Source organism: Dermacentor silvarum, chromosome 1 (genome assembly GCF_013339745.2).
Source record: "Dermacentor silvarum isolate Dsil-2018 chromosome 1, BIME_Dsil_1.4, whole genome shotgun sequence".
NCBI classification, from domain to species: Eukaryota; Metazoa; Arthropoda; class Arachnida; order Ixodida; family Ixodidae; genus Dermacentor; species Dermacentor silvarum.
The window spans coordinates 150,156,217-150,180,037 of NC_051154.1; the positions used below are offsets into that span (position 1 = coordinate 150,156,217).

At 42.9% G+C, this 23,821-nt stretch overlaps 3 protein-coding genes across 6 annotated transcripts in view; 2 read left to right on the plus strand and 1 right to left on the minus strand.

The window, feature by feature from the left end:
• The window catches only part of LOC119436225 (ras GTPase-activating protein raskol-like), a 379,883-nt gene that overhangs the window by 233,388 nt on the left and 122,674 nt on the right, over positions 1 to 23,821 (plus strand). The window lies entirely within an intron of this gene.
• The window catches only part of LOC119436231 (prolyl 4-hydroxylase subunit alpha-1), a 404,330-nt gene that overhangs the window by 214,448 nt on the left and 166,061 nt on the right, over positions 1 to 23,821 (minus strand). The window lies entirely within an intron of this gene.
• The window catches only part of LOC119436227 (ral guanine nucleotide dissociation stimulator-like 1), a 105,531-nt gene that overhangs the window by 65,181 nt on the left and 16,529 nt on the right, over positions 1 to 23,821 (plus strand). For all 3 annotated transcript variants that reach the window (XM_049656412.1, XM_037703019.2, XM_049656405.1), the window contains 4 exons: positions 3,853 to 3,909; positions 17,308 to 17,407; positions 18,467 to 18,655; positions 18,882 to 18,990. In XM_049656412.1, coding sequence (XP_049512369.1) covers positions 3,853 to 3,909; positions 17,308 to 17,407; positions 18,467 to 18,655; positions 18,882 to 18,990 — 455 coding nt within the window. The remainder of the gene's footprint in view (positions 1 to 3,852; positions 3,910 to 17,307; positions 17,408 to 18,466; positions 18,656 to 18,881; positions 18,991 to 23,821) is intronic.

Below are 23,821 nucleotides of genomic sequence, written 5' to 3' on the forward strand. Positions count from 1 at the left end.
AGTGCGGATCGCCATTGAGGTCCCCGTGCTTGATTGACAATTGCTAGCTCAGTCGTTTGGGACCCGCCGTGGTTGTTTAGTGGTTATGGTGTTGGGCTACTAAGCGTGAGGTCGCAGGATCGAATCCCAGCCACGGCAGCCGCATTTTGATGGGGGTGAAATGCAGAAAACACCCATATACTTGGATTTAGGTGCACGTTAAAGAACCCCAGGTGGTCCAAATTATTCCGGAGTTCCCTACTACGGCATGTCTCATAATCAAACGTTGGATTTGGCATGTAAACCCCTATAATTTTTAGCTCAGTCGTTTAGCCTGAAGATAGTCAGTCATGCTAAGACAGTCATTACAGCTAAGTTGTCTCTCTGCTTAGTGGGCGCAGTTGCTCAGCTTGCTTCTGTATTGTCTGCGTGCTGGCCGGTCTGTCATCACCATGACATAGCTTTGCACTTTCCTGGCTCATGTTTTTATCGCATTTTTAAGGAACCTATCAGTATCATTTGTAGTGTGTATAGTATTTGTCTGCCGTTTCATACTGCTGTGTCGCTTGAGTGTGGAGAATAATGATATGCAAGGTGTTTTTTTTTTAGACCATACAGAATTTTTTAATTGCCTGGTGCAGATAGCATAATTAGAATCCTTGAGCATAATTACTCGAAGCAGCAGACATTACCTGCACGAGAAATTGAAATACGTAATCAACCAATTAAAAATTTTTTACTAATTACCTTTTTAATTAATTGATTTACGACACATATCGGAATTTACTCATTTTAGCAAGTAAGTTGCAAGGCATATCCCCTTTGAACGAGTTCTAAAGATCGTAGGGGGTCCGAGATATCCACCGTGAAACTTGCAGTAAAAATGCTCTATTGTTCCACTTACTTTTGTAACAAAAAACAATTTTATGCATTAAAGCAAAAAAATAACTGGAGCTGCCATGTATTCTGTCGCACACTTTGGGAATGAATATCTCAAACTGGTGTCGTCCTGATACTTCCAAGTGTATCGCCTTGCAAACTCGCTGGCCACAATTTGTAAATTGCAATCTGTGCCGTGCTGAAATTAATTTATTTAGTACATAGTGCAGACCAAAATGTGGTCCTTGCAAGAGGAGCATTTATGGTTATATATAAAATAAGGGGAAAAAAGTACATCACTTCAAATAAAGAAATTTAAAAAAAACTAGAAAAAAGAACATACAGTGGAATCTCGATGATACAATCACGCCTGATACAAATTTTTCAAAAGTTCTGGCCCAAGTTTATTAGCTTACAAGGTCCAAAATTAGGATGTTACGAACAACCTTTTGCACCACACAATGATACGAACAATCGAGCTGCCACGCTCCTACGTCACTTTGCTATGACACTCTCCCTGATAAAGAAAAAAAGAAAAAAAAAACCTATGCATTGTGCAGTATTACGAAACATGTTGGCTGTTTTCAAACACCTTGTAACTTTATCAGGAGCTGGCAATCACACGCGACCCAGTCATGCTGCATCAGCAAAGATTGGCGGTATTCCCTTCCATGGTAGCCTTCCCTTTATTACACGCCTTTCATCATCTTTGCTTTTCTTTGCAGTAGGGAAGCTACTTAGTATTGTGTGCCACACAGATTTTCTTATCTTGCACAAATCATGTCTTAGTCACCATCAGGCAGTAGATAAGATGCAGCAATGAAAGGAACTCGCGATAACCAGGCAGATCTTGAAATACGCTATGTCTGCAGCTGCCAAAATGTGTACAAGACAAACACGCCAGTAATTCAAATTCGCATCAGCCAATAGGAGCACTCCCTACATGCCACGTAACTGCAATAATGAATCACGACACTATAATTTTCCCTTTTTGCACTCGCTTTTGTTGCTTTTACTTCTACATGGAGAAATACAACTGTTGCTATCATAATCTCCAATCTCTCGTGTTTATGGCGATACCAAGATGGTGGCGCTGCGTCAACGGAAAGCCTGCTCGCACAATCAGTGGTGCACTAACACTTTCCAATGCCCGATTTTCTTCCTAATTTGGAAGACAACACACAAAAAGTGCAATTTTCTCAAGTTCTCCTGCGAATTTCTTCCAAATATTTCGCCATTGCATACAGCAAGGTCTTAACGTTGCGCGAAAAAAAAAAACCCGGAAATTTTGAGCAAGTCAGCCATTTTATTGCTGCGTCCCCCTTTAACTTCCGATTTTTTTAAGTGTTTGGGTGAAACGAATTTCACATGATACAAATTTTTTTGCAGTCCCAAGAGATAAGTATCATCGAGATTCCACTATATATATTATATTGTGAGCGCTAACTGTGTAGGTTATCATTGTCTTTAGTTCTATATACCCCTCCTTATAATCATCGTCGTTTGTCCGGTTCGTGCAGGCTGGCTAGCTCGTGTGGCTGCATTGAAATACAAGGGCTCTGCCTTCGTACCGGGCGTCGTCTTACAATATATATATATATATATATATACACACACACTACACCTACATGTACATAATCAAAATACAGTCACAAATTATGTTGCACATGTAGTGCAGTAAGGTAGTGTACCATTTGTAAATGGTGCATGGAATGAAAGAAAACTTCTCTATCCAGCATATAAAATGTTATTGAATGGGTGTTATTGAATTAAGAAGTTAATTTGTGACTCTTTTAATTAGTCGATTATGCATTTATATTTCTCGTGCAAGTAATGTCGGCCTTTTTGGGTAATCTAGCTCAATGACTAGAATTATGCTACCTTCCACAGGTGATTTTTAAAGATTCTATATGGTCTAAAAAAAAAATCCTGTATAGTCGTGGTGCTTTAACATGGTTCTTGTCCTTTCCTTCTCACTGCAGCTTATACTGTAATTGCTGTGGTAAGAATAAACTCAAACTCAAATTACAGGAATGAAAATTGTGATGTAGAGTCAACGTCCAATTTTTCAAACTCTTCGGACTGCGAAAATGTGCGAAAAAATGAATGTATGTTGAAATTGCCACAGCCACGTTTGAAATCGCTCTAAAGGCCTGCCAGTATGCTTATTAGGTGTCTCGGTGCTGATACTGTGACAGGAGATGGCGGTTGCATGCATGTATAATTAAGGAACACACATGTCCCGTAACAGCAGCCTCTTCACACTTTTAGTATGCTTCACTGCAATACATTGCATATGCTTGACCGCATAATACCGCTGTATTGCGGCAAAGCTGACTTTTGGAAATACGCATTATGTATCGCTTTAGGCGCTTGCCGTGCATTCCGTGTTTCAAAGCCATCTGCGAGGATGGTGCAGTCTGAGTCGGTGCCGTTGCTAACAGCAGCGAGTCCTTTAAATGAAAAACACGGCACCAAACAGCGGGAAGCTTGGTAGCGAACGTTGAAGCAGCTAGGCCTAACGATAGCACAAAACTACTACTATGGCTGCCAGCAGATCGGAATGCAAGAGCGCTGGTTCGAGGCTGTGAGATAACCAAATGGCAGCAGTGGGGGGCTTCAGTGTCCGAAATTCAAGAGGTCCTTATAGAATGGCAGTGCCGTGAAGACGTCTGAATTATCTGGCATGTCCGAAAAATCGGTCATTGGCTGTAGGTATTATTGTGAATGTTGCCATGTACTATGTGTTGTTTTACTTTTTGTCAGTGATCATTTCCCCTAAGTTATTATCACTTTTATTTCTGTGCAAGACGTGCTTGCTGTATAAGATAGTCGCCCATGTTATGTAATGAGCACTATAACTGAGACATGCACCAGGTAATCAGATTGCATGCACCTGATACCAGCATGTTAATCCTTCTTTCAAAGCTGTAGCTGTTTTGGAAAAATGCGGCAGTGCCTGTTGTGCAGCTTCATTTTGTGTACTCTGTGCAGTTACCGACTGTCCTGTAAAGTGGAGCCAGCTAGCAGTCCCAAGAGAAGCCCTTTGAGGCAAGTAATCTGCTACCGATTCATTTCAAAGCCACAATAGTATAAAAAAAATCACCGCCCCTTCCACTTTCAGAAGATGGTCGAACAGGGAAGCTGTGTGTTATAACACCGAGTGTTATGAACGAGAAGAAAGGGAACCGAGGGGCCCGATTATAATTAATCATATCATAAGAAGCCAACAAACAATGACACCAAGGACAACATAAGGGAAATTACTTGTACTTACTAATTGAATTAAAGAAATGATAAATTCATGGAAATGGATGAAAAAACAACTGTCCGCAGGTGGGGAACGATCCCACATCTTCGCATTACACATGTGATGCTCTTACCGTTGAGCTACCGTGGAGCCATTTTCCCATCCACTTTCCGGGGTATTTATGTTTTACAACTAGAACTAACCCTGGGAGTGTTAGCCAGCACCACTCGCAAACCATGGCAACGGATGTGGAACATCCTTTCCGCCGCAGGCGTCACGAGTACGTGATCTTTTTGGGTGATGGCAACTGGTGAATGAGTGGTACAAGTGCACGTGTTGCACGTGATGCAATTGCGTCAGCACAAGTAAACACAAATCTACAACAGGAAGTTATATTGAAACATATTATATTCAAAAGTGAAGAGGCAGCGACTTCTGACGCTACTACTGCAGCCACCGCCAGAGGCATCGGCTGCAGTCACGGATACTGCACGCGTTCGGCGTGAATGCGGAGAAACGCGGACGGCGTTGGCAACAGCTCTGCGTGTTAAGCGTTACCTGAAAGGGTGCCGCACATAAACACCTTCTTTTATCGCCTCTCCTCCTCACGCCCAGCACAGCCTAACATGAGAGGCATCCCCAATGTAAGGTCCAAATAATTTTTTAATGTAGCATGAACATCAAAAAAAAATAAAAATTATATTGTCAAATAGAGTGGTGCATAGGCTGTTATTTCACATGTACCATCCTGGTTTAGAAACTTGCCATAGCACAGAACTAAGTTTTTTATCCTGGTTTCATGCCAATCTATCACCGATAATTCAAACAAGGATGTTGCCTCTGCCTGAATTGCAACATCACTGACAAACCATTGCCCTGCCAGAAATTTTGACTGTCATGCAGCAGGGAGTGGCTGATGTCCGGAAACTAGGAGGAAAGTTCCCAGATTGTGAAGCTTCACATTTTTTTTAATTGCTTGCTGCAAGCATGCAATCAGTTCCACCGTAACAACTAACGGCTGGCCAGTAGGACCTTCATTGTACACATTGAAGTGAATGGCCTCTGGACCATGCACTTCACACAACTGCTGGCATCAGCTTAGTGACATGGAAAAACCTGATTACACCACAAACTTAGCATTCAGCAGGAGACTGTATCAGAGCAGCCATCTCCCATTGTGGTGCGCTCAAACCACTGTTGTGCATGTGCAAGGGCGTCCTGCTTGGACAGCTAGCACCATTTTATGGACCTCTTAAAAGCTAAAGCAGTTTCTAGCAGGGCAGCATTTTGTCAATGATGCTGTGGTTTATACAGAGGGGACATGCTTGTGTCAGTCACTGACACCAGATTAGACCCACCATGGTAGCTTAGTAGCTATGGCATTGCACTGCTAAGCTCGAGGTCGCGGGTTCGATCTCGGCCATGGCGGCTGTATTTCGATGGGGGAGAAATGCAAAAAGCTTGTCTACTTAAATATAGGTGCACGGTATATGGATTAGGGGGTGCCAATGGCACTACGCCTCGGCACACTGCACACCGCGGTTGGCGCATGCCTTCTCATCAAGCGCGATCTGGTACAAGCTCGAGGAAACATTGGACGACAACCATGTGTACACTCGGAAAGCATTTATTACAATTGCAACTAACACTTTGGCCAGGCCAGCCAGCTATACTTTACATCACTGAGGGTTCCCTCAAAGAGAATAATACACTAGGTAAAAAGGGGCTTCCAACTTGCCAGCTGGGGATACGGGCAGCCATGGTGATTGCCACAGAAAAAGCGTGGTTGACTAACCACGTGCGGGAGAACAGGAGTGGCTGGCGGAGCCTTCTGCACTTGCTGCTTGCTGGTGACCGAAGAGACTCGGGCGATGTCAGAGGGATCTCACGTGACACGCCTGGTGGCGCTGATAGAGCTTGCAATTCCCGTGCGCCGCCCATGATAGGAAGGTTTCCCCCTCTCTCCAAACCTGCTTGGCGCGCGTGCAACGGTCATGGGGCACGAGGATTCCCACAACGTTAAAGAACCCCAGGTGGTGAAAATTAATCTGGAGCTCCCCCATTTTGGCGTGCCTCATAATCAGGTCGTGGTTTTGGCACATAAAACACCAGAATTTTTCTGTTTTGGCACCAGATTAATATAACACCAACATACAAAGCTTAGTGCTGTGCAAGAAAAAATTCCTAAAATAAAGCTGTGATTCACATGTTAAAAAGTAACGTATGCATTGCTCTCTGTGACAACATAAACATTGTTCTATTCCCAGATTAGCATCAGATCAAAATTTGTCAGATCTTGCTTTATAAATGCCCCTTGCATATACAGTAGAACCTTGTTGATACGATCCTGTTTCAGACGATTTTCCAGCGCCAACGTTTGCGATTGAGAGCACAACAAAATGACCCAATACAGTAAGGTTTCTTTTTCACCGGTTAATACATTCCCAGAAAACTTGATCTTTTGGCACCAACGCTCAGTACATCGCCGAACTGCAACCGTATATGTTTTCTGGCTGCTAGACCCCATGTAAACAAAAAAAGAGTGAGGCACGCGTGATTGAGAGCAGTAGGTGCCCGGCACGGCAGCTTCCCCGCAGTATTCGCCCACCCGTGTTATCTGAAAATGCAGCCATGCGCTCAGTTTTCTCTTCTAGTACCATCAAATCTCCTCGCGGGTCATCGCGCCAACCCTATTGCGATAAGCATCATCACCTGTCTGTTTTACAGTATGCGTGGCGTAGTGCCGTTGGAAGCTTACTGCATGCTTTTAATAGGCGATAACCCAAATGCACCCCTGTTCCCTGCTGCAGGCAGCGTGAAGTCGGCATGTTTTGCTCTGGTGGCATCAAGCCGTTCGGGCCTCACCTGCTCGACAAGTGTCAGAATCTTGTGCCGCAACAATTCCCACCGAGTGGGCACATCAAAACTTCCCACCAAAATGACCCACCTGTAGAAGCTGCTGACCCAGGCCGAATTCGAGGAGCGCAACCCGCAAAAATGACAATGCGCGTCTCGGGCAGCTCAGGTCCCACTGGCTCGGTGGTGGCGGCATCTTGTGCTGCAGCAATTCGTGCAACGCTTCACATTAAGCAGATTTCAACTACAGTTAAGTCTGCCAAATTTTTTAGTGACTTCGGGTCGTACGTTTTCCCAGTTAGTACATTTCTTTCTTGCATTTTTTTTCCAGGACGTATGAACGAAATTCTCCTGTACATAGACCATAATGATAAATATGGCGAAGCAAGGTTTCTTAATATGACACACAAACAAGAATTGTAATGTAGCTCTGCTTCACATCACCTAGAGTGAAAGGAAGTCATGCTCTCATGCCTCATAGCATTGGCGATGTGGAGGCTTCTTACTGCTGTCGCATGTTGTTGTCTCCTTCTTCATGACTTAGAATGTAGAATTTGGATATACAAAATCACATGATTGTCCTTTGACAGTTAAGTTTGTTAGATGTGTTGTATATGTGCCAGGATTCGAGCAAGAGTTGTTTTTGGGGTGTATGTTTCAAGTACAAGTGTTTTGTCTAAACCACATCTGTGTTCTGTGTCTTCCGAGTGCTTTTGAGCAATGGCACTGCGTTCTGTCATGAATTTTCAGGCATTATTTTTATAAGCAGTAGCTTTTTTCACGGTGAATGGCCACCTTCAAGTGCATAAATTGCTTATTCAAATCAAAGCTTTCTTTTGTCTTTCTCTTTAAGGCTTGGCGTGTCTGCTTCATCGGTTTCTCACTGTGTAAAGTGGGCCGATGCCAAAGACAGTGTAAAATTTCGTAAACTTGGCTGATACTGGAAATGGTGTACCGTATGTACACAAATCTAACACGCCCCTTTTTTCGAGAATATGGGTCTGAAAATTGTCTGCGCGTTACAATCGGATACGAAACCAACACCACATTTGTGGCGTAGGCAACAGCCTACTGTCAGAGGCAGCATCATCGCCGTCGTATGATGGTGGCAGTGCATGTTTTATTAAATGTTGCTGTCGGTCCATTTTTGCGTGACTATGATCTGGAACGGTATTCACGGTCAGTCACTTTTAGAGATACTGCTATCACTTTCGCGAGACTTTTAACAAGTTTGCACTGAATGTATTGGCGTATATGGCCGCCAGCGTTTCTAGCGCTGTGTCAAGCTCGCTATCTGCACACAGTGCCAGGTACCCTGTCAGCAGCATACTTCGACAAGTACGATGCAGTCACACAAAATCTCATGAAAGTGATGGTAGTAGCTTTAAATGTGATTGCTCGAGGATACTGCCCCCGTGTGCTTGGTATCTTTGGCTAATGAAGCAAGGCAGGAGGGTTCTTGTGGACTTACTGCAGTTGAAATTCTGCGACATTTGTGGTTTCCTTTCACTCTTGCATGGTTTTCTGGATTAACTCCCTCTGGTAGACATGACTGGTTAGCTCAGAAAATGCCATATTTTTCTTTTTGTCAGTTTCCAAGGTGCACTGAGTTATGGCTGTACAGCAGGTTTATGACCAATGCCTTGTGGCCTCCACATCACCAACTCTACCCTCTTCCCCTTCTTGTCATTTATAACAAAATAAAGCTCAAGAGCAAAAAAAAAAAAAAAAACACTGCCAATGCCCCCACCTCTTTTATCACCTAGTTAATCAAAACTATAGCTCCTGTTCATTGTTTCACCTGAAGAAGCAGCATATGCAATGCAGTGAACCAGATTTTTTAGTTGCGCTTCCACAGTTTCTTCCTGTGACTCATTTTTGCATGACAAAGCATAAACTGAGAGACTGTGAAATGCACTAAATTTATCCTAGATGAAGGGAAGTTGTACGTAATATTTTTATTCATTTTCTATATGGAAGAACAGAGTTGCACTTTTCTTTGTTACATTTGTATATTTAATTTCCAGTACAGCTGCATTTAAGCGATAACAGCCAGAACTAGCCACCAAGGTTGCGATCACTTTACACAGATAAAATGTAAAAGGAAACTTCTGAAGGTTTTTTAAGCATTGTGCTTGAGTGATGCATAATGCAGGGATGGAAGTTCTGTGCTAATTGCGCCATCTTGTGCCAAAACACTAATTTGTATGAAGTTGACAAATTTAGTAGGATGTGCGTGTTCAGTGGCAACCCTATAGTCGTAGTCATGCGTGGCTGGTGTTTAGCCCTGGAAACCAAGCCTAAGAAACCTGTTTCAGCATCGGCGTCATTGGAGTGTGTTTGATGGTGCATTGTAACTTGGTCGCATGGAAAAGAAAATCGTATTGTGATATACAATGCATTACATTCATTACGAATGTTTTATAAGTATTATGCAGTTGCATACTATACAGGCCAGCTGATTTGAACTGGTGCTCTTTTTTATGGGGCAGTCAGGGAAGGAAAGCCATGCTCTCAGCTGAATAAATGTAGCTCAACGATTTTGTTACACATTTTAGTGCTCGTTTTTGTTGGTAAATCTGCGTCGATTAATGTTGGTAAATCTGCGTCGATTAATGGTCGACGTTTCAAACCACACGCGCACCACATCCGGCTGCCGGGATGCGTCATGCCAACAAATTACCCGCTTGCTCAGTTCGTAAAACTCCTTGGCCGCAAATATCCGATGCCAACCATAATCAGGTTTGGACTCAAGCTACGCTATTTTCCGCACGACCACACCACACAAAATCGGGCTTTTGCCACTGCAGAACGCAAGCCAAGGATATGAAGTTTTGGTTTTAATCTGTTAATCAACTGTCCCAAAATTGAAAGATGCCACAGAATTGGAAGACGCCAGCGGGGTCATACACGTCCCACCATTGTTAAGTTGCTTGACTTTCGCGATAAGATTGAAGTATTAAGGAATGGTCAAAAACTTAAGAACTCGGATTTGCACATTGGTGAAGATTTTTCCGCTCGTGTACGATCCGTTTGCAGGAAACTGTGGGATGCCACTGCCTCCCACAGAAAAATTGGTTACACCGTGCGTATTAGGTTTGATAATGTGTTCATCGACAACATCCGCTATCACAAAACTACCTAATGCCCTTATTACAGCTTCATCTCGTTCTTCTTATACTTCCCCCAAGTCCGCTTCAGATAGTACACAGTGATGACAGAAAACATGGCATGATAACCTTAAAATTCTGAACATGAATGCCAGAAGCCAAGTTAATAAGTATGCTGACTTTCTCTTTGACCACTTCTAATACTCCTCATATTATCGGTGTTACCGAGGCGTGGTTACACCGCGACATTTTCGATGCTGAAGTTACTCCACCTGGCTTTACCATAGTGCGCTGCGATAGAACACAAAAAAGAGGTGGTGGCGTAGCTCTTTTCTTGCGGTCTGATCTTACGTTTTCGATTCTTTGTGGTCCTAATCAAGTTGAATCTATGTGGTGTAAAGTGTTACTTGGCAACTTCTCTGTCGTTATTGGTGTAATTTATCACCCTCTGGGGTCCAATGTTGAGCAACTGTACTCTTTTGGAGCATTTCTTCATCAATTATGCATGCCGTGTTCCAACTTAGTTCTACTGGGCGATTTCAATGCGCCATGCATTTCGTGGCAATCTGTCTATCACCGGCTACGATTCCTTCAACCTGTAAAGAACTAATAAATATATCCCTCGTGTAACCTCAAACAAGTTGTCTCCGAGAATACCAGAGGCCCCTCTATTCTAGGCATTGTATTTCTTAGCAGAAATCTTGTTGAAAATGGCTATACTTGTGACATTGTGGACGGAATTGCTGACGACAAAGCTGTACTAGTTTTTGTTAATGTTCCTGTTCCTAAAACTAAGTTTGTTCTTTGCACTTTTTATGACTTCACACAAGCTGATGGCAAGTCTATTAGTAATTTTCTTGCTAGTTGTTTTGCGGATTTTGAGCGACACAGTGTCTACAACGATGTTAATAGTTCGATTTTTTCAATGCTGCCGTATGCACATACGTCAACCGCTTTGTTCCACTTAAAACCAAGAAAAGAAATGTTGACGTGCCATGGGTGACTAGACATCCTTCACCTTTCTCGCCGCCTTGCTCGACTAAGGCGACACAGATGCACTTGCGACTCTCTTGTGGCCACACGGTTTCAGGCTATTAAGGGTGAACTTCGACTAAAAACTAAAGCAGCCAGAGATTTCTTCTACGCCATCACTTTACCTAGTTTGCTAAGATCAAATCCTAAAAAATTTTGGGGTGTGATTTCGCCTGGTCAAACAACTTCTCAATCCTTCATAATAAACAATGTTTCCACTAATGATGCTTATGTCATTGCAACTGCTTTCAACTCGTATTTTCGCTCAGTCTTATCTGCAGACAACTTTGAAATTCCTCCTTTCAGTTCAGAGTCACGGCTTTCTATAATGACTTAAGTGTATCTATGCCAGGTATCTTAAACATGGTTTTAAACTTAAGATTCTAAGAAGGGTAGCGGTAAGAGGGTAGCATCCATAATGCCTTTCTTGTACGGTATGCTCTCTGGTAGAGCAGGTTTCTTACAGTGATATTTAATAAATCCTTGCAAACGAGTACCTGTCCATCAGCATGGAAAGTTGTGAAAGTCATTTCTTTGCACAAGTCTGGGAGTAAACAAGACCTATCCAACTACAGACCGATTTCCTTAACCTCTAGTTGCAGTAAACTTGTAGAACATGCCATCTACAAACATATTATTGAGTTTCTTGAACCGAACAATATTTTAAGTCTTCCAGCATAAATTTCGCAGTGGCCTCAGCAGCATTACGCAAACATCTGAGTTTGCTCATGACATCTGCCATGCGCTAGACCTTGGCCTTCAAATCGATGCCATATTTGTAGACTTTTCGAAAGCCTTTGATAGAGCTGTACATTCGAAGCTTTTCCATAAACAAAATAGTATTTTAAATAATCCTCGTCTTGTTACCTGGAGAGAAAGGGGGAGCGTAGGAGAGGAGAGAGGGGGAGGGGATGCGCAGTGGGAGTGTGGGACGCGGGAGGGACAGACAGCCGCCGGCAAGAAATGCTTTGCATTTAAAAAAGTTTTAAGCAGACGCAGGCTGGCACATAAGCACACTGCAGGCAGCTGATAACGGGTGTGCAATACCGTATTTACCAGAATGTAACACGCGGGGGGACCTTCCACTCAGGCGAAATAAATAAAACCGCTAGTGTAACGTGAGATGAATGGAAAAATAAATGGTACCTTTATTCAAGAAAACGCAAACTTAGTCATCTGAAGAGGAGACGGAACTTTCCTTGGGCGGTCTTCTCGGGCAATCACTCTCGCAAAATTTCGCGTGACTCGGCATTGAAAGTGTAAGTGTTTCTGGCGCTGTCCTAAGCTCACAATCAGCGCCAAGAGAGCTGTCGGCTGTATACTTCAAGGGGTTCGGTACGGGGACGAGCCGTCTCGCGAAAGCGAAACTATCCCTGAAACTGGTCGCCTGAGAATTGTCATCTTCCGCGCTGTCGAGCTTGTTTGAGATTTAAGTACTTCTTAAAAGACCGCACAATCGTTTCATTCGGGGTCAGCACCAAGCCACTTTAAGTTGCACAGAGCCTTCCCGACTGGCCTCGCATTTAAAGTGGGCCTGCCGCTGGTCCCGCCATCTGCAAATCGCCGACGTCGAGACACGAAGCTGTGGCAGACTTTCCCAGCTCCTCGGTTATCAAATTGCTTGTCTCTCGAAGTGACCATCATACCGAATGTGCTGCGTCGCCATAACGTCGCGAGTGAACGGAGTGGAACCGCAAAATGCCGTAGAGCATTGCAGCATCATAACCAGCCACAAGCACAGCGAAGACAGCGTCGATTCCAGCTAGAGTGATCTAGATTGAGGGAGTGGGTCAAGGAGGTTGAAAAAAAACTTCTGGAGTGGCGGCGCCTGCTAATGTTTACCAGCAGGGGTGAAGCCAGCGCTTGCCCTGACTTCACCTCTGAAAGAGTGCGGCGCAGGCTGCAGTCCGTGCTTGCCTAGTACGTTTGTTGTGCGAATATAAACACTAGGGTAATTGTAAAATAAAAGGACATTGTTTCTAGCTAAAATATTATATTTGGCTAAGTGTTGATATCAAGAACCCTCAAAAAAATTAACCACGACATTCAGCCTTGCTCCTAAAAGCTGTGAAACAAAGGTGTACATTTAATAGGATCTTCATAGCGAAATTAGCCATCTGAAACATGGAGGCGAAAAGCAGGCATTTCCTATATTCCACTATTCCCTGTTGTCTCTTCTTGCCCTGAGTAAGATGGTGGCGGCCTGGCTTCACTTTCAAAGCAGCATTGCCACTCCAGAATTTTTTTTTTCAACCTTCTTGGAGTGGGTTCAACGCAGGCTCCCCGCTGAGGCTTTTTTTATTGAAAAGTTGGTGGTGCCACCGTCGCTTTCTCCTGACTGAGCGGCTTCGCACGCCGGCCGGACGCTTGTCCTGTTGGAGACACTACCGCAGCTGCATGGAGCTTTGACAGGCGGATACTCAGTGGCGGCAACACTGAAATTATTCCCCACCGATCTATTGTAAATAAAATGGAAAAAGAGCGGCGGAAGGAATGCAAACGACGACACAACGACGGTGCAGATGATGTAGCTACTCAGCCCGTGAGCTCGCCTCGTCCAGTGAGCGCTGCCGAAACAGCCAGAGCCAACGTTTATTGGCCGGAGATTCAGAATAAGGCAACGGCAGCGCCGCCACAATTTCAACGTTTTTTGCTTCACTCTCTGCGCTTGCCAAGGCGTCCGCTGGACCCACTCCCCCATTCTAGTACACTCTAATTCCAACCAAAAACAAGTCCTGACTTCGGTCGACTTGTCTATGGATTGGATCGAGACATAAAGTTACAGGTTGCCAACATAGCGCTAGAAATCGCGAGATTTAGAATGTTTGTTTGTCATTATTGTCATTGTTGTTTGTCAATTATTGTCATTATTGTTTGTCAATTTTGTCATTATTCGAATGCAATGCGAGGGTCCAGTTCAAGCAACGAAATCATGAAATAAGAAACTCGTGTTACAATTGAATAAATATGGTAATTTTTAAATAATTTAATCTACCTGCCTTGGAAGCAGTGCAGATTCATGCCACGGGCTTATTCAGGCAGTCTGTACCTGTTTTTTGGGCAAGACTGAGCGTCACTGCCAATATTCTTAGTTTTTCAATTATATGACGCCCGGATTATACATCAGTTTTGCGTGGTCCCCTAAAAATCGTATAATCGGGGTTCCACTGTAAGTGATCTGTCTGATAACGTACTATCAACTAAAATCCGTCTTTATGCCGATGACTGCGTTATCTATCACACAATTACCAGTCATGAAGATCATGTCATTCTGAATAAAGTATTTTCCAACTTCTGTACTTGGTGTTACAAGTGGCAGATGAACATTAATTTTCGCAAAACTGTTTCTATGTCCTTCTCGACGTGCAGTACACAATTGTGCCTTCCTTATTGTTTCAATGGTATTCCTCTGGAAAATGTTTCTCAATATAAGTACCTTGGCATTCTCTTCACACACGATTTATCATGGTTCAAACATATTAAAGCAACTTGTTCTAACGTCCTAGCACGTCTCGGTTACCTAAAGCGTTCTCTGTGCTCAGCCCCTAAAGAAACAAAATTGCTCACTTATAAAATTCTAGTGCGGCCCATCGTGGATTACGGCTGTGCCATTTGGAATCCATATTTAAAATTTGACAAAAAATTTGAATCTGTCCAAAAAAAAAAAGCTTCGATTTATATACCGGTGTTACGACAAGGACTTCTCCCCCTCTTCTAACCTTCCCTCCTTGAAACTGTCTTCCCTAGTAGAGCGGCGTCATGTAGAAAGACTTAAAACTGTTTTACACCACAACTCTGAACGTTGCTCATCTTTGGAATACATTAAATTTGCTAAAGCATCTAACACCAGGAATTTTCACCCTCTGAATGTAACACCTCTGTACGCCAGGACTGACAAATTCAAATAGTTTTTTTCCCCGATCCATCGAAATGTGTAACCGGCTTCCCCCTAACATTCACAATTTGCCATTTGAGTTTTGTTAAGGCAATCACCAAATAATACCTTGCGATTCTTTGGACCATGTTTTATATACTGTGTAGGTATATAATGCATACATGTATGTATGTATGCATTGAGATCATTTTTTAAGCATATTCCTTGCACTTGTGCTTTGCTGTGTATGTGGCAACTTTGAATTTTTTTTTCCTCTTTGCTGCGTGCGTGGCACCTTTGATTTTTTTGTATCCCACTCCTGCGATAACTCTCTTAGGGTTGCAGTATGTATAAATAAATAAACCCTAGCGGCCAAATGGCGGCAGGTAAAGTTTAGCAAAAACGTGAAATTGTATTCATGGCAACAATGTTCATGATTCGATTTGATCAGATTTAGTTCGGAAATTTTAATACGCCATCATTTGGTGTCCTAAATATTGGTCACCATTTTACATTGGCTTTATGGGGCCTGTGGCGGAGCCGTGAGGAAGACTGAATAATTCAACTTGCGTAAAATATTGGTCAACAACGCAGATCAGAAAGCTAGTGAACATTTTTACCACTTATTATTTTGCAAAATATCACTTTTGTAGCAGAGCCGGAAGGAAGACTGAATAATTGAGCATGGTGTAAAATATTGGTAAACAACGCAGATCAGAAAGCTAGTGAACATTTTTACCACTTTATTAGTTTCAAAAATATCACTTTTTTCTTGGCAGCAATGTGAAATACTGGCAAACATGAAATGACCAGGGAAGTAACTTCACTTTTTTTCTGCAGGACGCTGCTAATCCAACTGAATGTTGCCAATAATTAAAAATGAACAGAGGGCACAGCGAATGGCATTCACTGTATGTTTATGGGGGTTGTTTATGGTTGTCATTGTAGTTTTTTTCATTGTGCACGAATACGTTTCATTAGCTAACTTCCTAAACTTACCTAATCAATGAGATGTTATAATAAAAACGTTGTGGAGGACGTTGAGCAATGACCGATAACAGCATTTAACCCCACAAAGCCCCATGTATCATTTTTGATAGGCTAAATTTGATGGTTAAATACTCTGATTGAAGTGCTGGAAACCCAATGTAGAGCCAGTACTAGTGTTCTTTATATGCCGGAGGGAGTTTTCAGTCGTGGATAGTTCACAAAAATATTTACTAATTACTTGAAGAAAAAAACTGTGCAAAAGAGACGAGGACGAAAAGACTGGTACAATGGACGGGCGCTAATTACCAGGTATGGTAAATAATTACTGTACTAACTAGGTCTTAATTATCATTTCACTGTTTTCTTGTTACTCTATATGACCAGAAGTGAATTCGAACAAGTTATTTTAATTTTCTTTGATGTGAAATGGTGTTTTGCTTTGTGGGGTTAACCCAACCTAGGATTCATGCGGACCTTTTTCTAACGATAATGAAAGCCCACAAAATGTTTTTAAAGTATGCTGTGAACATGACAACGCTTCGGCACGCCATAGATCGCGTCAATGTTTATGGAAACCTCGTCAAATACAGGCACTGTGAACGAGCAGCTGCGCTCTTGACGTGTCAAGACGCATTGTCTCGTGGAATTTTTATTTTCACTGGTATTCCCCCCCCCCCCCCCTCCTGGAAAAAAGGACCACACAAGACCTATAGGTTGCTTTGTGCTCTTATCAGTCATTTCTCGACACCCTCCACAGTGTTTGCGTTGGCACCTTATCGAATAAGTTTATAAATGTTAGCTAATTTAGCTTATTATCAGTTGCTTGTGTACAACGAAAAAAGTGTGTCTAGTATTAGCAAAAGCCTGTATTGTGCAAGTCAAATAAAGTCTGTTCTTTATCTGCCTGTATTTCACTCATGTTGAGCTTTACAAATCTACTCTAGAACGCGTATCTACTGCTGCGAAAGAATTCCTGCTCCAAAACTTCTCCAATGTGCCAAATTTGCTGCCTCCAGAGCTGCTCCAAAACTCGCTTGGCTGCTTCTATCCCTGATAATGGCAGGAAAAGATTTCAGTAAAAATTCAGAAAGCTGGCTGTGGCTTATTAATTCCGCAAGAGCAACGAAACTTAAATAAACAAGAAAAATTGGACTCGTAGCAAACTGAACTCGATAAGTGTACCAACTACAGTTGCTGCACTCCTGTGTTGCTTTAAAACACTGTTAAACTGCTCTTTCCTGGCTTAGTCTGAAAAATTCTAATGTTGGAAGCTACTGATGAGCTTGCAAATGAACTTTCTGTCAGCAAAGTTCTGAGGTCATTTCTCCACTCTGCAGTTCTTCAGGCAATGCCGTTGATGGGGACACAGCATCGCTTACCAGCACTAGCAGCCAGCCCCAGAGTGGTGGCTCTCAAGAAAGCTTACGTCGAAATGGGGTAAGCTGTTTAGTTTTGTGTACATTTGTCTTCTTTCATACCTCCGAGACTAAGGTAGCCTGGAAATGTACATGTGCTCAAGTATTTTCTCAGAACAACTCCTACACCAAGTGAGATGAGAGCTGGCCCAACTCATTTTGTATGAAGCTCAAGAATACTTGCTTTACTTTTTTTTTTTTTAGCAACTTGCTACTTATTTCATCCTTTGTTGCAGTCAGGCATACATGCCCGCTTTTGTTCTAACAATGCAAAATGCTACTTCCAGTTTGTGTGTGTGCATGTGCATGTTAATGTGGCTTGAACCATTGCTCATGTTTTGTGCATTTTTGTCTATCATAAAAGGCTTGAGAGCTAGAACAATCCACTACCTTTAAAAATTCAAGGGGCCCTTAGTTATCCCTATGTGGATGAATGCAAAAGCATTGCGATCACCGCACGATGCCTATGCTCTTTCAGTCATTAATTACATGACCGAAACGTTGTGATGCATTGTGTAATTGTGACTACCAACGGTGTTCGTCACACGGTGCACACAACGCAAGGTCGTGGGTTCGAGTGTCTTAATTGACTTTGCCTTAACAACAAAGGTTGCGGGTTCGCGTGCGGTATTAAACACTACCTTAATTACCTGTGCCTTCATTAACTTTGCCTTAACACCAAAGGTTGTGGGTTTGAGTGCCTTAATTAACTTCACCTTATTAACACCAAATGTGGGTTCAAGGGTCGTAATGCACTCTATCTTAATTAAACATGCTCCTTAATTAACTATCTTAAGTAACTGCCTTAACACCAAAGATCGTGGGTTCGACTTCCACCAATGGTCTTGGGTTTGAGTGGCGTAATGAACTTTATCTTAATTAAACCTGCCATGATTAATTTGCCTCAATTTCACCTTAATTCACTCTGACTTAATTAACTTTGCCTTAATTGATGTCATCAACTGCCTCGATTGGCTCACTTGAGCTCACTTGACTTTTTGGACCATCATGGTCTCGTCAGCGCCGACGTCGGATTTTCCGCCTCATAAGCCTTATAATGCTTTTGCATTAATAACCGCAGTGGACCCAGCAGCGCCCATGGCAAAGCACTGGAAATCTGCAGAGCATGATGAGTGCATGCCCACCACCTACACCACCTCATGATCCAGACTTAAAGGTCATCAGGGTCAGCCTGGATTCTACACTGGCAGCAGGTCAGGGCAGTCCAACTGGCATGAACCAAGGCACCACACTTTACAAGAGCATATTGGTATGTTATGTCTATTATTAGGATTGCAAATTGGGCAGGTTGGTAACAGTCCCTACTTCAGCAGCGCCACTTTACAACAGGGACGAGCTTCAAAGTCTTGTCCCATGTTCTATTTGCTTGTCCCTGTTGTAGGTGGTGCTGTTGCAGTAGGCTTATACATCTTCCCATAAAAAGCACTATCATATGCATAGCTGCCATCTTGACAGTATGTGTTATTGATGTGCAGCTCAGCAATGGGGACCATACGCCAACAGTGGTGCGTAATGCGCTGGAGAAGCATGGCTTAGAAGGCGACCCTGATGAGTACGAACTGGCCCAGCAGTTGCCAGATTCTGGTAAGGGGCCCTGGTGCTTTGCATGCTGGGCACTTGCATATGATATCTCTTTCAGTCGGTTACAAAAAAAATTTGCTTTTCAATCGCACATCTTCCTGCATCAAAGCCACAAGCTAGCCTACTTACTACAGGCTGCCTTTGTGGGCTTGCAGTAGGATTTGGCAACCTGTAGCCATGCACTGGTGGCTCTACTAAAAATTTATCTTCATACCTTTCCAAAGTCAGCTTAGTGTGCAGTCGCAGACTATGATCTCCAAACAAAAAATTGTTGCGAACAGAAACAAGAACAAAAAGACAAGTGACTGAACAGGCAATAAACTCGCAACTCGGGAAGTTTATTGAGGAACAATACATTTTAAACACATAGAAGTCGCATCGAATGCTTAGAGATATAGGTTAAAAAAAAACCTGGAACGAAACATGTTGACAGAATAAACTTAAACCATCACCGTAAAAAGCAAAATAAACCGCAACCACCACTGAATGCATGTAGTCTACTAGAGCAGACATCAAAAAATGCTCAAAATAATTAAAACAATCTGTTAGGGGTGTGCGAATACCAAATAGTCAAACCTCGATGTAACAAACTATTTTCATTTCATGATTCAACAAAGTAATTTCATGACAAAGTTAAATCGAAAGTGTGTCTTGTTAAATCGAAATGGGCAGGAACACGCTCCTATCTGCCTTCTCTTCCTAGTGCGCGTTTCCTCCTTGTGCACGTCTGTGCGCAGGCTGCACGCCATATCTTGGAGGTAACCTCTCCACGGGAAGTGCAAAGGCCAAGCTGAAATGGTTCGTTCCTTCTCGCGCATTTCGTAGTTCCCGTGCGTGTTGGCAGTCGCGCAACCTCAAGTTTCCGAGACATGGTGCGAAGCGCTCGCTCACATTGTGACTGCGAGTTCGTCGTCATCGAGTGACATCTGTTACCGTTCGCCTGAGCGCGCAGTACACCAATAATACTACGAACCTTACTTCATGTAAAGTCCTTAGATTTTCTGCTTTTTAAAAATATCTAGGGGCTTTAACTTCGTGTAGTTGTCTCTTTGCTATTGCCATCAAAGCTCCACCTTTCTGGTGAGACTGACTCTTTTGCTCAGGATGAATATCCAAATATTTTTTACACTTTTGTTTTTAATTTGTGGGTGCCGGGTGTAGGCACTAAGCGTGGTCAGCTTTAGCGTCTAAGATTTACAGTGCCGCGCAGCGTAACACAAGCAAATCTTGGGACGTCGATGCATTGCTTTTGGCGCGATCTGCACCACACACACTGGCACTCATAACTGCGCTTTTATGACCCAACCTTGTTACAATTTATTTATGACTGCTTACTAACAAGATACTATCCACGAGGAATGCTCTGGGAAATTGTGAAGTTGTTGTTAATGTGGAAACCTTAAAACATCAAATTAATGAAATTTGTGATTTAATGAAGTTTTTCGCTGCAATTACAACTTCATTATATCGAGGTTCGACTGTAGTACAGTTCGAATCAAATATTGAATCATGAAAGAAAGGCAAATACCAAATCGCATATTAAATGTCAGAAAATGTATGACAAAGTTGAATGCTTACAAATTTTGTGCAACAAAACACAGTGCTGCACATGCGCAGAAGTCTACTGGCATTGCATAACAAGAAAGTTACAAGCTATCAGGGGTATCTAGGAGTCAAGATGTACAGTATGGTCTACACTTATTAACGGAAACACCAAATTAGTATGCCAGCACTGATTACAGCTCAGTGTTATTGAAGGTCTGGATTTTTTTTTTATCATCAGTAGAACATCTGTGAATCCATTTGCCATGTGGCCAGGGCTGAGCTGGCCAGGCCAGAAGAGGTCAAAGTGCAGGCGGCCAGTGCTATGCTGGCCGCCTTTAGAGCAGGTGTTCTGATAATAGGGGGTGTTCTTTCATAGATGGCAGCACACTGGAGGCTGTTTTCTAGTTGTTTGGGGTTATGTCTTGTCCACACTTACAGCAGGAGTTCATGGTAAAACAATAGAAAGCTTCCAGCTCGCCAGATTCCGTTCTGTTGTTGTAGCCAGTACAACCACAGTACCAAGCTCAAAAAAAGCGCACAGGCTTCCAAGTAGGGTCATGTTTTCTGCGCATAGAACTGAACACTGTGCAGCAGAACCCTTCGAGGCTGTGCTTAGTTTTCAAGGGATAAGTAAAAAAGTCAGAGGCATTCTTAGTGCAAAAAATGCAAAGATGCACTTCACAGTTCCTTGCATGTTTTAAAATTGTTTTATATTCACTTTATACTTTTTTGTACTGTGTCTGATGCGAAAGCTTTTTTGTAAACAACATAAACCAGACATTCTGCAAATGCGATGTCTGTATTTCGGCCATGCATGCAACCAGAGTTGTGGAGTGGAGCCCTCCATTCCATTCCCTCTCCATTCCGGAGTAGATCCCCATAATTCAACTCCTTTTTACTCAGAATTGTGAGAGTTGAACCATTCCCACTCCTGGTGTACCTAAGCTGGTCAATTCCATTCCACCAATTGCAGTAGATTATATCCTTTGTCTATAATTGTTTACTACTTGTGCTTGCATACCTAGCGAGAAAAAAGTACTTTTGAAGTCTGAGCAATGTAACAAATAATGTTATGTTTTTGCACATGAGAAACACGCTTTGTGGCCAACTGCGCCTTCAGAGCGTTGTTGCCTGTGATCTAATTATTAATCATTTGGATAAAGCAAAGTGCAAAATAATCTTACACTGTGTCCCCTGTAGTGGGTGCGCGCAATTATTTGAGGAAGAAGCAGGCAAGTAAAATTAAGATGGTGGTCTTCAAGGAGAATGCTGCTGTTGCAGTAAATGAGCTCAGAGCCAAAGGAATCACTGAAGTCTTAACGCACATTTACTGGCGTATTAATGGGCACCAATTTGCAGCACACCTCTCTCACCACCTGTTTGTTATCCCACCTTCTGGGTACTCGACAGTGTACGAAAAAACATGGCATGATTTCAATATCCGGATGGACTTTCTAGGGTGCAGCAGTTTGCGAGGTGGCCGTTTTTCGCCTGCATCCCTTTGTCGTAGGTCAGGCATGCTCTTGCTAAAATGAATAATTCTATAATTCTTGATTAATTAATTGTTAGAGTTCACTAAAACTAAGGAGTTTACTAACTTAAATCCTTAACAAAAAGTTAGGGAGTTGAGTAAAAGTTGCTTTAGTAAAGTACACCTCAACATTGTAATAAAGAAAAGTTTCTGGGTCATAAGTATAAAGTGTGCAGATTACTGTGCTGTTTATAATTACCGCTGCAGAGGTAGTCATACAGTGTCATATCTACCTACATAAATACTAAAAGAGCCGTGTTGAGTAAAAATTGAGAAATGTAATAAATTGGTAAAGCCTAGTTTAGTCTAATTGGCAAATTTACTGACTTTGTAGTCTCATTTCAAATCAACATTTAGCACTATGGGGCTATGTGCCCATTTTATCCCAACTCCATTCCAGAATCTAGGGCTCCCATTCCATTCCTATTCCATGTGCCAGACTGGTGCTATCATTCTATTCTGGGTGTTTGATTCTGGAATCGTTGCCACATTTTCACGCCGCAGGGGCATCTGTGTCAGTAGACGTTTGGTGTGTTGCGACAACACGTACCCTAGCACACGGAATTGGACCCTCCCACGTCTAGCTGTGCGCAGCTTAGCCGTGTCTGGGGAAAAGGGATCCTGGGGGTTGAGCCAATGTCAGTTGTTTGGACCTTTATAGCCCCTCGGGGGAGGCATCACACCTCTTTGGCCTCCGCTTCGCATAGACGGCACCCCTAGACTGACTCACCCGGGGGAAATCAGTAGTTGCCTTTTCCTGTCCTTCTCGCCAATCTTCGTCTTTTTCTTTCATTTTCCATCTTTCCTGTCCTCTCTTTATTTTCCTTTTACTTCCGACTTCACAGGCAGCAAGGGTTAATTTTGTGCATGATATCCTGCCTTGGGTATATGTATTTGGTTATAGTAGGCATGTACTGTTGGTATGTACAGAACTGAATAGTTTCCGTCCTGTGTTGTCCCCTGGATAGGCTCCATGGTGGGAGGCGGCCATCCCTGCCGAATATGGTTACATTATTTATGGCATCCCATTTCCCATCACTCCCTGATCGCTCCCTCAAGAGGGGAAGCACAGACAAAGCCTTCAACTTTTTTATTCAGCCGAAAGAAGCTTTCCCAAAGTACCACATAATTCACAGTCAGCACGAAACCAAGACAGTCCACACTTTCTCCTTTTGTTGTAGCAAAATCTTTGACAGAATCAATCGGACCATGCTGCAAAGCAACTAAGATGGGAAGCAGCGATCTTCTTGAAGTTCGTGACAAGACACAGTACAGCAAATTGACCAAACTCATTGCTTTTGAACACATTCCTGTTTCAGTGGGCCCACACAGATCCTTGAACACTGTCCGCGGTGTCCATCTCTGAAGATGACCTGCTAAATCTTAGTGAAAGTGAGCTACTCAAGGGATGGCAAGATCGTAATGTAGCAAAGGTCTAAATAATAACCATCAGGCGCGACAACAAGGAAATCCCCACAAAACATGTAATTATAACCTTTAAAACTAGCAACCTACCAGACTCAATAGAAACTGGATTCTGCAAACTCCGTCTAAGGCCATACATTCTGAATCCGCATCGATGTTTCAAGTGCAGGGATTCAGGCATGGTTTGCAAAGCCGCCGAGGGTGCACTACTTGTGCAAAATGTGCATCCAATGAGCACGTGTCTGACACCTGCACTTCCACCACCCACTGTGCTACATGTGACTGAGATCACCCTGCGTACTCCCGTTCGTGCCCGTCGAGGAAAAAATAAAA